Raw genomic sequence first — 14,143 nt, 5'->3', positions numbered from 1 at the left:
GACTCAACTTGCCACCCAGTTGCTGTGTGATGTTGAATGAATTCCCTAACCTCTCTGGGCCTCACCATCCTGTGGATCAGATAAAGGACTATGCACCCTCAGGGCTGAATCTGGGGAGAACCAGGGGGCAGCTGGGATTGTCAAGAACAGCTGCTAGTTTTATAGACTGTGGCCATTCTGCTTGCCATGAGAGGGACGCTCTTCTCTAGGCTGCAGGGGAGAAGTGGGGGCGGGGGGGGGACACACTTTCCTTTCTCTCTTTTAGGGTCCACAGAGCCTGGGAAGGGGACCTTGACACTGGGGGGAATTACTAATGAATCAGGGAGTGCCTCTTCCTGCAGATAAGTCCCCACCCCAGTACGGAAGGGCCGGGGCAGGGGACATGTGACATCCCTCCCCAGGACTGTGCCATTCAGAAGAAGCTCCAAGTACCAGGTCAGCCGCACTGAGAACAGCCTAAGTGCCCCAGAGAAGGACAACAGTGCCAGGCCCTAGGAGATGAAGGCACCGAGACAGCAGCCACGCTAACTCACCAATGGCCGTGAGGAACAGCCCCGCCTGGTCAATGGGAATGCTGCCTTCCTCATCGTAGTAGTTGACGGTGACCTTGATGGGGAGGAGGCACATTGGGATAGAGAGAAAAGAGAGCAGAGATCACAGATCACAAGCAGGAAAACCTGAAGCAACTGCTGTCCCTCACAGCCTGTCAAGCCAATCCTCTCCAAGCATTAGAACTCTCTCCTCCAGGAAGCACTCCTGGGTTGGCGGGCAGCTTCCCTCAGCTAACTGAACTAGACTGTGGACTCCCCTCCTGCTGGCTGAGAGTGCAGTCAGGGTGCCGTCTGCCTTCCTGTGCCACTGTGTGCATTCTGCTGCCTGGCGGGGGGAGGGGGGCCATATCTGCCATGTTGCATGCCTAGTGCTCACTGAGGGGACAGGGCTGAGGCTATTTTCTCTGGACCATGTTCAGTGCCATCACTGTGATGGGGCACATGGTAAAGTTCATAATTACAGAACCCAGCAAGGAGACAGTTCTGGTCTCAGCCTCACCCCTTGGACAAATCTCCCATGGGCGTTCAGCACCCCATTTTACAGAGAGACCAAGGACACTTGTGACTGTAAGCTCCAACGATTCTGTGGTTCTGAGCCCCTAAACTTTCTATCACTCAGCTATCTATACTTTTCATCCTTTATGAAACCATCATTCCATGGTCTAACCTCACAACATCCACATGACTACCGAGTACTGGGAATGCGGTTGTTCTGAATGGAGATGTGTTATAAGGTGTAAAACTCACACTAATTTTAAATTTGGTATGGAAAAGGAATATGAACTACCAGCCTGGGCAATACAGTATAAGACCTGTCTCTCCAAAAAAAAAAAAAAAAAAAAAAAAAAATTAGCTGGGCACGATGGCAGGTGCGTGGAGTCCCAGCTTCCTAGAATATAAATGACCAGCCTGGGCAATATAGTAAGACCCCTGTCTCTACAGAAAAAAAAAAAAAAAATTAGCTGGGTATCATGGCAGGTGCCTGGAGTCCCAGCCTCCTAGAATACAAACTACCAGCCTGGGCAATATAGTAAGAACCCGTTTCCACCAAAAAAAAAAAAAAAAAAAAAAAAAAAAAATTAGCCGGGTATGATGGCAGGTGCCTGGAGTCCCAGCTACTTGGGAGGCTGGGGCGGAAGGACTGCTTGAGCCCAGTAGCTTGAGGTTGCAGTGAGCTATGATCGCACCACTACACTCCAGCCTGGGCATCAGAGTGAGATCCTGTCTCTTAAAAACAAACAAACAGGCGAGCGCAGTGGCTCACGCCTGTAATCCCAGCACTTTGGGAGTCCAAGGCGGGTGGATCACAAGGTCAGGAGATTGACACCATCCTGGCTAACACAGTGAAACCCCGTCTCTACTAAAAATACGAAAAAAAAAAAAAAATTAGCTGGGCATGTTGGCGGGCACCTGTAGGCCCAGCTACTCGGGAGGCTGAGGCAGGAGAATGGTGTGAACCTGGGAGGCGGAGCTTGCAGTGAGCCAAGATCGTGTCACTGCACTCTAGCCTGGGCGACGGAGTGAGACTCTGTCTCAAACAAACAAACAAACAAACAAAAAACAACAATTTTGTTAATATTTTTTATATAGATGGCATGTCAAAATGATAATATTTTGATAGATGGGATTAAGTAATATCTATTAAGACAATTAATGTGACCTGTTTCGTTTTGCCTTTTCAATGTGGTTACTGCAGAACTGAAAATGACACATGGCTCACATGCGGTTTCTATGGGACAGGGCTGGTCCAGCCTGCCTCTATCCCGGCATGGCCCCGGGCCTGCAGAGGCTGGACTTCCCGCCGTGGTACCTTGTCACTGCTGGCCTCGGTGCTCGCCTGGCTCATGGTGACCCGCAGGGTGGTGCTGGGCGAGAGAAGCCAGCGTTGCTTGCCATTGGTGGCCACCTCCTCGGCCTCCCCATCGCGCACCACCTCTACCCGCACGCGTTCTGAGTGCTTCAGGCTGAAGGTTTGGGCCCCAGCTGGGGCCGCGCTGTGGGGAGAGATGAGAGAGGGTTAGGGGGAGCCCTGGGGCAGGTGAGATGGGGGAGCTTCAAGAGGAGACTCCTGCTTCCAGCACTTTGGGAGGTCAAAGCCGGAGAATCACTTGAGCCCAGGAGTTTGAGACCAGCCTGGGCAACATAGTGAGATCTTGTCTTTACAGAAATTAAAAAATTAGGTGGGCATACTGGTACACGCCTGCGGTCCCAACTACTCAGGAGACTGAGGTGGGAGAATTGCTTAAGTCTGGGAGGTTGAGGCTGCAGCGAGCTATGACTGTGCCACTGCACTCCAGCCTGAGCAACAGAGCAAGACCCTGTCTCTTCTTTCTTCTTCTTTTTTTTTTTTGTAAGACAGAGTTTTACTCTTGTTTCCCAGATTGGAGTGCAATGGCATGATCTCAGCTCACCACAACCTCTGCCTCCCGGGTTCAAGTGATTCTCCTGCCTCAGCCTTCCGAGTAGCTGGGATTACAGGCGTGCACCACCACACCCAGATAATTTTTGTATTTTTAGTTCAGACGGGGTTTCGCCATGTTGGCCAGGCTGGTCTCAAATTCCTGATCTCAGGTGATCCACTCACCTCAGCCTCCCAAAGTGCTGGGTTTACAGGCGTGAGCCACCCTGGCCAAGGGCAGGCTTCTAATCAAATAGGAGAAGAAAGATGAGAAAGGAGGAGGAGGAGCAGCAAGAGAGGGAGGGATAGGTAGATAGAGATCTCTCTCCATGGACTGACGAAAGATCATGTGAGGACACAGTGACAAGGTGGCCATTTGCAGGCCAGGAAGAAAGCCGTCACCAGAACCGGCCCATGCCGCCACCCTGATCTCGGACTTCCAGCCTCCAGAACTGTGAGAAGATGAATTTGTTTTTAAGCCACCCTGTCCATGGTGTGTTGTTGGCTTAAGGAGAGGTGACAGGAAGGACAGGGGACTAAGGGAGGAAGGTGCTCAGGGCTGGCGGCTTTGCTAAATCCAGCCACTGGTCTGAAGGCCCAAGAGGGCTCAGAGGGACTTAGGTGGGATTCTCGTGGGATTTGTGACTAACACATAGGTGTAAGCCTGTCTCAAAGGCACAGCTGCTATTTTGGGGGCCTGGCGCTTTTGGGCTCCAGGAGTTCTCAACTGCAGCAGGCATCAGAATCATGAGGGGTGCTGTTTAAATCTATAGGGCGTTTTTCTTTGAAGGCTGCAGATCTGTGGATCCCATCTCTGGAGAGGCTGGCCGGCATGGTGGAGGCTGAGGGTGCTGGGGCAGCTGAAGACGGAAACAGTGGCCAGGGTTGAATGACAGGTATAGGCCAGTGGCTGTCAAAGCGCAGCAGCAGTGGCTGGGGCGGCGGCACCTGGAGGTCTGGTCACAACACAGACTGTGGGGCCCCATCTCAGAGCATCCGATTCAGGAGGTCTGGCGTGGATCCCGAGAATCTGCATTTCTAACTTACTTCCAGGAACTGTTGATGCTGCCGATCCCAGTACCACACCTTGAGAACCACTAGTCCAGACAATCAGCACTGTGGACCACTGTTCAGAGCCCTGGGCCGGCCAAAGCCGCGAGCGTGAATCTGTAGAGGCTGCCGGGCAGCGTCTCTCTGACCTGGGCCACAGACTTCAGGGGCTACGGGCAAAGACTACTGGTCTTGTGCTCTGGTAGGAGCATGGGGAAGGACTCGGCAGCCTGTGGCCAGTGCTGGGAGAGGAGCTCAATGAAGACACCCCAAGGTCACTCTGGTTCTTGTCCTGCCCCCTTCCAAACTCCACAGCCTGTCCTGGGATGATGTGAGACTGGACACTTCTTGGTCATGGCCTGCTGCTATCCCCTGTCTGCATCCATCTTTTTTTTTTTATTTTTTATATTTTTAAGGAGGAGTCTCTCTCTGTCACCCAGGCTGGAGTGTAGTGGCATGATCTCAGCTTATTGCAACCTCCATTGCCTTGGTTCAAGCGATTCTCCTGCCTCAGCCTCCAGAGTAGCTGGAATTACAGGTGCCCGCCACCACACCTGGTTAATTTTTGTATTTTTAGTAGAGTTGGGGTTTCACCATGTTGGCCAGGCTGGTCTTGAACACCTGACCTCAGGTGATCCACCTGCCTCAGCCTCCCAAAGAGTTGGGATTACAGACGTGAGCCACCGCGCCTGGCCACATCCATCATTAAGAGGGGTGCAGAGTCTGGACAAAAGCCCTGGACTAAGGGTGCACGTGCAGAGGACCTGGGTTTGAGTCCAGCTTTGCCCCTGACTTGAGGGGGTCTGCACATTCTGAGTGTTCATCTGTTAGTCCTTATGCCTCAGGAGGACTGCCGCCCTCCTGCCCATAGTCCTCTCACTCCTCCTAGGGCTGGGGCCACGTTTTGCTGAGTGGTGTTGCCACGTGGTACCTGCCCTCCTTTGGGTTCTAAGTCCCCTGAGGGTATGGTCCGGCCTCTCCCATCCTCGTTCTTCAGAGTCTAGCACAGGGCTTGGCCCATCATACACACCCAAGGGAAGGGGCAGAGGTGAGTGGGATGGAAGGTGAGCCGCTCCCAAGGAGAGGTGTGAATACACACCCTGGATGCTTTAGGTGGCACAGGGAGGAACAATCTAGAAGACTTATGTGTTTATCAAACACAGTATCTTTTTATGGTGACTGATAAAGTCTTGCTATTTATGGTAATGCTACAAAATCTCTGTTTAAAATAAAGTTATTAAGAAAAATGTGAGTTGGGTTAAAGAAAAGTATTAATAGTGCGACAGGTTGAAGATGATTTTTGGCCAAAGCCATGAGAGTCTGGGAAACTGTGGCCACAGGTCTGGGAAGCATTCCTCTCCTGCAAGTCTCAGCTTTGCTCATCAATGTGCTGGGTGGCCTTGGGCCAGGGACTTTCTCTCTCTCAGTTTCATCGAGTGTTAGGTGAGAGGATGGAACCAGAGCAGAGGCAGCTGAGTCCAGAGTGCAGAGAAGAGGTCCTGGGCAAAGGGGTGAGGAAGAAGGCTCTAGAAAGCTGGGGATGGCTGGGCGCAGTGGCTCACACCTGCAACCCCAGCACTTTGGAGGCTGAGGTGGGTGGATCACTTGAGGTCAGGAGTTCAAGACCAGCCTGGTCAACATGGCAAAACCCTATCTTTACTAAAAAAAGTACAAAAATTAGCCGAGCATAGTGGCGTGTGCCTGTAGTCCCAGCTACTCGGGAGGCTGAGGCAGGAGAATCACTTGAACCTGGGAGGTGAAGGTTGCAGTGAGTTGAGATTGTGCCACTGCACTCCAGCCTGGGTGACAGAGTGAGACTCTGTCTGAAAAAAAGAGAAAAAAAAAGAAAGCTTGGGATATCTCTGCTGGATTCCTGCCACTCACCTCCTCCCTGCCTTAACCAGAGCCACTACTACTACTATTTATTTATTTATTTATTTATTTATTTATTTATTTTCTTAAATTGAGACAGAGTCTTGCTCTGTCACTCAGGCTGGAGTGCAGCGGTGCTATCTCGGCTCACTGCAACCTCCGCCTCCTAGGTTCAAGTGATTCTCCTGCCTCAGCCTCCCAAGTAGTTGGGACTATAGGCATGCACCACCACGCCTGGCTAATTTTTGTATTTTTAGTAGAGATGGGGTTTCACTATGTTGGCCTGTCTGGTCTTGAACTTCTGACCTCAAATGATCCATTTGCCTTGGCCTCCCAAAGTGCTGCGACTACAGGAGTGAGCCACCACACCTGACCCAGAGCCACCATTATTTCATCTGGTTTTATATATTGAGCTTCTGCACACAATTCTATTTAGGAAAAAATGTTTTACAAGATGATCTCTTAGGACCCTGACTCAGTTACTGTAAGTGATGCTTCCTGCCCACCTTCATTCCTCTGGACCAGTGAGAAACCAAAGGAGGCCTCAGAGGCTCCAGAGGGTTAACGCCCAGCCCACATCGAAGCTCCAGGGCCCCACACCCTCCTATGCCCCAGCACCAGCCCTGTTCTGAGCTGAGCAAACAGCTATTCTTGGAGTGGCTCTGGGCAAAGCAACAAAGGGGCCCATTGTGCCCCTGCAGATCCCGTTGGCTGCCTTCCTGCCCAGGAAGAACCCTTTAGAATCCCTATTGCAGAAAGCAGAAACCCGAGAGCCAGGGGCTTCAAGCACCAGGATTGTCCCTGGAGGCTGCAGGGAGGGGCCCAGGACAGTACTGAGGGAAAGGGAGGGGGCTTGGGGGTGGTTATGACCTTCTTGCTTATTAGAGAGAGGCTAAGGAGAGCATGGATGGAGGGACAGGCTGCCAATCCCTGTGGCCAGGTCTCTTCTGCCTACCAAGGAATCCCAGAACCCAGGACATGGTTACACTCAATGTAGTCTTTGGCAATACATTAATGAATGCACCTGCCCTTCTTGGCTTTGCAAACTGTATTACCCAAGTGATTAAAAAAAAAAAAAACAAACAGAAATCAGGTCATTTGCTTTCTTGAAGATATTCACTGGCTCCTCAGTGCCTGCCCATACAAGAATATCCAAACTCTTCATCCTCATGTTGAACTAGGGGCATTTGGCCATTGGAACTCAGCTTGATTCTCTGGTTTCATTTTCTGTGGTTCCTTCCACCACTTCAACTCCCTGCATTGTTCCATCTCACTGTGCATTTTGACATATGTTGTTCCTTTTACCAGCAAGACCTTCCCCTGACTTCTCTGCCCGGCAAATGTCCATCTCTCCTTGAAGACCTAACTCAATCCATTTGCCCCCACAGTTACTGGCCCTTTAGGCAGTTCACTCCTTGAAGGTAGGGATTGTATCTTCTTGTTTTTTTATTCGTTTGTTTGTTTCAGCACCTGGCCTAGTATGGGCACACCTTAAGTGTAAATGTTTGCTAAAGGAGGGCTGGAGGAGGAAGGACTTACTTATATGGTCATTCATTCACTCAACATGTATTTACTGAACACTTACAATGTGCCAGGCACAGTTCTAGGCGTTGGGGGGCAGATTGGTGAAAAAGTGAACACCTTCCCTGGGCCCATGGAAAAGACAGACCCTTTTTTTTTTGTTTGAGACGGAGTCTCGCTCTGTTGCCCATGCTGGAGTGCAGTGGCACAATCTCGGCTCACTGCGATCTCCGCCTCCCAGGTTCAAGCGATTCTCCTGCTTCAGCCTCCTGAGTAGCTGGGATTACAGGCGCATGCCACCACGATGCCTGGCTAATTTTTGTATTTTTTAGTAGAGACGGGGTTTCACCATGTTGTCCAGGCTGGTTTGGAACTCCTGACTTCAAGTGATCTGCCCGCCTCAGCCTCCTAAAGTGCTGGGATTACAGGTGTGAGCCACTGTGCCTGTCCAGAAAAGACAGACTTTCAATGGATTACACGATTACAGCTGTGTTAATTGCTATAAAGGAGAGGGAGAGGGTGCCATGAGCCCCCAGTCTGGGGTTCAAAGAGGGATTCCCTGAGAAAGTGGCATTTGAACTAAGGTCCAAACTTTATACTCTAAAGGACAGGTGGGAATTAGTTACACCATTGCAGTGTTGACTGTAAAAAAAAAAAAAAAGAATTAAACCAGAGATTCTTAATTTTAAGTGTGCATTCCCACTACCTACAGGGCCTGCTAAAATACAGGTGAATGGGCCCAGCCCCTGAATCTCTGATCTATCAGCTATGGAGTGGGACCTGAGAAACTGCATTTCTAACAAGCTCCCAGGTGATGTTGATGCTGCTGGTCCAGGGACCACAGTTTGAAAACCACTGAGTTGGACAAGGGAGGAGAGGAAGAGGAGCACAGATTTCCAAGCAACAGGACAGCTTGCTTGATGGCCCGAGGTGGAGGTTAGTCCTGCATGTTTGAGAAGCTGGAAAGAGGGGAGTGTGTTTGGACTTTGTGAGCAAGGGGGAGGGAGAGTGGTGGGAGCAGGGGTTTTAGATAACAGTGAGGAGCTGGCCTTCCTCTGATTGTAGAGGCAAGTCACTGAAGGTTTCTAAGCAGGGGTGGCATGATCAATTTTGCGCTGTAGATAGATCATCCAGGGTGCAGGGTCACCCAGAATGCAGGGTGGGGGATGGATTTCAGGAGAGCAACAGAGGAAGTCGGGGAGGGGATGGCTACAGCTGCCCACGTGAGCAATGATGGTGTCTTGGGACCAGACAGTGGCGGTGGAAATAGAAATGGTCACTTGGTGTCAAACAAAGGACATCTGCCCAGCCCCACAAATGCCTCGTGGTCTCTAGGAGCCATGGGTCCTCTCTGGTCTTGGCTCAGTCAGTGGGGAGGGTCACTGGCTTGGCCTTGCAGGGCTGGGGTGGCTCACCAGCCCCAGACTTGAGGGCATGAAGTGCCTGCTCCTCACTGGCATCTGGCTCTCTTAGCTTGCCCGCCTGGCCTGGGCCTCATTAACACCAGCCGGGGCTCATCCCCAGAGTGACCCCAGCTCCTGGCAGCCTGGGTGTGACATCCTGCTATTGGGGCTTTAGAGAAGTCTGGGGGGGGGAGTTGTGGGTGCCAGCCTGGCATGCAACCCCATGGTGAGCAAGAGGCAGGCAAGGACCGGGGGGAGAATGACCTCAGTCCAGACCTCACACCTGGTGCTCGGCTTGGTGATGGCTACAGCCCTGCGGGTGAGCAGCTGCCTTGAACAGGGATCAGTGGAGGCAAACCATGACGTCTGCCTTCAGCCAGCTTCCCTCACCACCTGGTGCATCCAGCTGTCCTGGGCCTCTCATTAGGGAAGAAACAATCTGATCTATAGCTGCTCCTCTCCTCAGAAACCTTCAATGACTCCCTGCTACTCACAGAACGAAGTCCAATGCCTGAACAATGCATTCAAAGCCCGGTTAGAGCTCATCAACCCTCTAGCCTTATACTCCTGGCCACTGAAACTGTGCCCCTTCTGTGTGCCCCAACTTTCCTGCCAGTTATCTCTGGCCCTGAGTAGCATGTTCTTGGTCTCACTCTGAACCCCAGTCCATCCTTCAAGACCCAGCTCAGTTGCCACCTCTTCCAGGAAGTCATCCCTGATCTCATCAGCCAGAATATATCTCTCCTTCCATTTATTGGTGTCTCAAACAACACTTAATAAATGTGGTTCAACATTGTTTTCCCGTAAGTGCTATGAACTCTTTGAGGACAGGGATCAGGTCTCATTATTATTTGTTTTCAAAAGAAACTCAATACTAATACGTAACAACTTACTGAGTATTTACAATTATTATTATTTTTCTAACCACTAGACCACCAGGGAACTGAGTATTCATTATGTCTCAGGGATTGTACCAAGCCCATGGCCTACATGACCTCAGTCCATTCTTTTGATAACCCCATGAGGCCCATTTTACAGATGAGCACACTGAGGCCCGTAGAGGGCAAGCACCCACTTCAAGTCTCAGGGACAGTCATGGCTGAGTGTGAGGAGAACTCAAGCTCTCTGAGACCTGGGCCTGGCTGCCCCCTCCCTGGAAGAGAATTCAAAGTCTGGAGTCTTCCCTAAGGTCCGCCAGGTAGGTGTGTCTGGTGTGGGGCAGAGGGGAGGGTCAGGCCTGGCTCTGAAGAGGACCAAATGAGAGCCCCTTACTTATTTCACAGGTGGGAGTCTGAGACTCAGAGAAAGGACACCAAAGACTGGCTTCCTGTCCTGGGTTCTTGGGTAAATGACAGAGAAGCAGGCCTGGGCCCATCAAAGCCCCTGGGTGCAAGGTCTGGCGTGGCTGGGCAGGAGAGAGCTGCCTTCAAAAACTGCCTCCTCCAAAGTGTAGCAGGTGTGTCTGGCCAGCTAGGGGTGGGCACTGGGGTGAGCCCCTGCCACTGTGCTCCCATCCCAATTCAGGGCCCTGCAGGCAACGAGGGAAGGTCTCAGGGACCCCAGCTATGCAGGGACCGTGGGCCCGGTCCTCCTTAGAACACTCCCAACCCCAGGGAACTAGTCTGAAACCAGAGCCCTGGAGCAGCTCCTGGCAAGGCCTCCCGTTTGGGGTTGAGGGCTCTGGGTGCTGTTCTAATTTATGGGCCACCTGACCCGGCCTGAATTCCTCCCACCGTCATTCTCTCAGGAACAAGTGCTGCTCGGGCCAAGCTTGGCCACGTGCCCCTGACCTTCCACAGGCCCATCCAACAGTGCCTGTCCCTTGAGGCTGGGGGTAGGGAGCTCAGCCCCATGACAGGCCAGTCCACAGGCATCACAGGCCACCTTCATTCATTCATTCATTCATTCATTCATTCATCCATCCATCCATCCCTCCATCCATCCATCCATCCATCCATCCATCCATCCATCCATCCATCCAGGGAGCCCTTCATTGACTCCAGGGAGGATCACAAACAAGGAGGAGTTACGCCTGAAACACGAGTGCCAGGAGGGCAGCCCAGCAGAGCAAGCAGGGGCCTGGGCTCTGCACCCCACAGTTTACCAGCTGTGCCATCCTGGACAAACATTCCTTCCTTCAGTTTCCCCAGCTGCGAAAAGGGGGCAATAATCGTACCTAACTCATAAAGTTATTGCAAGGTTTAAATACGTAAATTATTAAATGCCCGTGAGATGAGCATGCAAAGTGCTGAGAAGGCTGCTGGGCGCAAAATAAGTGTTCAATAAATGTAAACTAGCAATATTAAGAAACAATGAGACGTTGTGCAAAGAAAAAAATGTAATGAGACAGAAGTTCTCGGGACTCAGGGTAGGGCACCATATGGGGTAGTCAAAGAAAGCTGCCTGGAGGAGGTGACATTGGAGCTGAGACTTGGCTGATGAAAGTCAGGCTTGTGGGGATCTGGTGGATGGTGTTCCAGGCAGAGGGAACAGCAACTGCAAAGGCCCTGAGGTGGGAACGAGCTTGGCGCAGCCAAAGGCTAACAGCATCTACAAAACTAGAGTGGCCGGAATGGAGCGTGTGCTGAGGAATTGCCAGGAGAGATCAGTGAGGTGGGGCCTGGCACACTATGGGGAAGGGAGCCCATAGCACCTCAGGCCCCCATCACGGCAAACTGGATCTCAGACCCTCCTGGCCTTTGTCTTAATGACACTTTTTAAAAAAGCAAATACCCTGTAATCCCAGCACTTTGGGAGGTGGAGGTGGGTGGATCACAAGGTCAGGATATCAAGACCATCCTCGCTAACATGGTGAAACCTCGTCTCTACTAAAAATACAAAAAAATTAGCCGGGCGTGGTGGTGGGCGCCTGTAGTCCAGCTACTCGGAGGCTGAGGCAGGAGAAGGGCGTGAACCCGGGAGGTGGAGCTTGCAGTGAGCTGAGATCCGGCCACTGCACTCCAGCCTGGGCGACAGAACGAGACTCCGTCTCAAAAAAAAAAAAAAAAACCAAAAAAACAAATACATCTGTAGCCCTCACACCAACCAAGAGACAGAAAGTCTGGGAGTGAGTCTGTGCCAAAGTGTCTCGGAGCGCCTGCCTGATACCTTCTTCCTATCTTCTGCCAGCGAGTTATGGGCAAATCATTATTATTTACTTGATATTACTAGCTGACATTTATCTTCTTTCTATCTTCTGCTGGGACAATGGCTGGTCAGCCTCTGCCTTGGGGAATCCCAGGGAAGGGATTCCTCCCACCTCCACCTCACAGACGCAGCTGGAACCAGGAGACTGCTCTGCACAGCAAAGGGACAATGTGTCCCATCATTCCAGTGTCCTGAAGCTCCTGCAGACCTCAGGATCCGGATCCTGGCCCCTGTCCACCAGGGAGGAAAAGAAGAGCCCCGCCTTCTTGGGAACTCTCACTGACAGAGGCATAAGCTGAGGGAGGGACAGAAGAAGCCATTCCCAAGGCCCAGCTTGTGGGCAGAGGGTGACCACCCTGCTACCTACTTTACTCCGAGGCTGCCCTCTCTCTAATCCTTCCAGACTCCGGGGGTGTCCATGCCTCCAGGGCTCACAAGAGGTGGGTGGCCAGGATGGAACCAACCTAGGGACTCCCTCTGTACCCTCTCTCCAACGTCAAGCCCGAATCAGATGGGGACCCAGGCTAGCCCCCTTGAAGACATGGCTTTCGGCTAAAGGGGCCACCGGAGGAGATTGTGTGGGCCAGGTGTACCTGTGCCAAGACTAAGATGAGTACATTTGGGAAGAGCAGAGTAAAGATACTCTTTACTCTGTCTCATCACATTTTTTTCTTTGCACAACTTCTCATTGTTTCTTAATATTGCTAGTTTACATTTATTGAACACTTATTTTGTACCCGGCAGCCTTCTCAGCACTTTGCATGCTCATCTCACGGGCATTTAATAATTTACATATTTAAACCTTGCAACAACTTTATGAGTTAGGTACGATTATTGCCCCCTTTTTGCAGAAGGAAGGAATGTTTGTCCAGGATGGCACAGCTGGTAAACTGTGGGGTGCAGAGCCCAGGCTCCTGCTTGCTCTGCTGGGCTGCCCTCCTGGCACTTGTGAGTATCTTTAACAACAATCACAAAGTACAATTTCTAAGAAACACCCTACTTCCTTCTTTCTGTGTATCTGCTCATTGCTTGCTGGAGACTAGCAGTCAGAATGAGGCTAGGTCAAGGCATCCATCCCCAGGGGGGCCAGTTTTGCTGGGAGAGCATGGGTGGCCCAGAGCACCCCTGCCCTTGGTGACCTGGATGACCCCTCATGGGGCAGCAAAGAGGTCGATTGTTCATCACTGTGACCCTATGTGTACAACTTCTATTGAACACAAAACCCCTCCTCCTGTTCTCTGATCGACCCTCATTTGGATCAGTGGAGGCTCAGAGAAGTGAAGTGATTTACTCAAGGTCGCACAGCCCATGGATGGAAGCTGGTAGGGCAGTGCCTGCCAGGACCACAAAGTCTATTGAGGAATGGGGCCGGGGAGGCCCCTGCTGTGTGTCTGGAGGGGAACAGGCTGTGCCAGCATCACAGGAAAGGGAGCCCAGAGCCCCTGGGAAGGGGAGTGGGTGCTGAGGCCGGTTCGCTCACCTTTGTGGCTCAGGAGTGAGGGTCAGGACGCCACTCCCTAATTAACTGGACCCAGCAGCCCCAGGCCTTGTTCCTTGGGGTCTACTTGGAGGCTCTGGGGACATCACTTGGGGTCTTGAGCCAGGACCTGTGTCTGGGCAGCAAAGGACTCCGGGAAGAGTGGAAGGTCAAATGGGAGTTGGTGAAGTCTCTGGGGACAGTGGGCTCATGGCCAGGGTGGAAGAGACACAGGTTGAGAGGGCCGTCCAGTTCAACCTGCTGGTTTTAGGGTCACATAGGACAGAGCAGGAGATAAGAGCATGAGTCCTGAGTCAAACAGACCTGGACCCGAGTCCTGTGTGACACTGGACAAATGGCTCCGTCTCTCTGCACCTTACCTTCCTCATCTGTAAAATGGGATGATCAATGAACCCTCCAGGGTCTATGGTGAGGAAGAAAGGAGGTGGTGGGTTCAGTTCCTAAGTGCCCACTAATACCTCCTCCATCAATACTGACAGTTGCTCTCATTACTACAAGTAATTCTACAAGTAATTACTACAAGTAACTACTACAAGCAATAGCAACTCAAGCTCCTCAGTCCTGGAAGAGGCTTCCTTCCACTGGACCAGTGAGTCCTCAACTGGCTGTGACTTTGCCCCCCTGCCAGGGGACTGCTGGCACTGTCTGGAGACATTTTTGGTTGTCACAATTTGGGGGTTGCTACTGGCATCTAGGGGACAGA

At 51.7% G+C, this 14,143-nt stretch overlaps 1 protein-coding gene across 1 annotated transcript in view; it reads right to left on the bottom strand.

The window, feature by feature from the left end:
* The window catches only part of PADI2 (peptidyl arginine deiminase 2), a 51,803-nt gene that overhangs the window by 35,260 nt on the left and 2,400 nt on the right, over positions 1-14,143 (bottom strand). Inside the window, 2 exon segments of the mRNA NM_001265783.1 lie at positions 534-606; positions 2,362-2,545. Coding sequence (NP_001252712.1) covers positions 534-606; positions 2,362-2,545 — 257 coding nt within the window.

The sequence above is a fragment of the Macaca mulatta genome, chromosome 1 (assembly GCF_049350105.2).
Source record: "Macaca mulatta isolate MMU2019108-1 chromosome 1, T2T-MMU8v2.0, whole genome shotgun sequence".
NCBI lineage: Eukaryota > Metazoa > Chordata > Mammalia > Primates > Cercopithecidae > Macaca > Macaca mulatta.
This window is presented reverse-complemented; position numbering and strand designations above follow the sequence as displayed.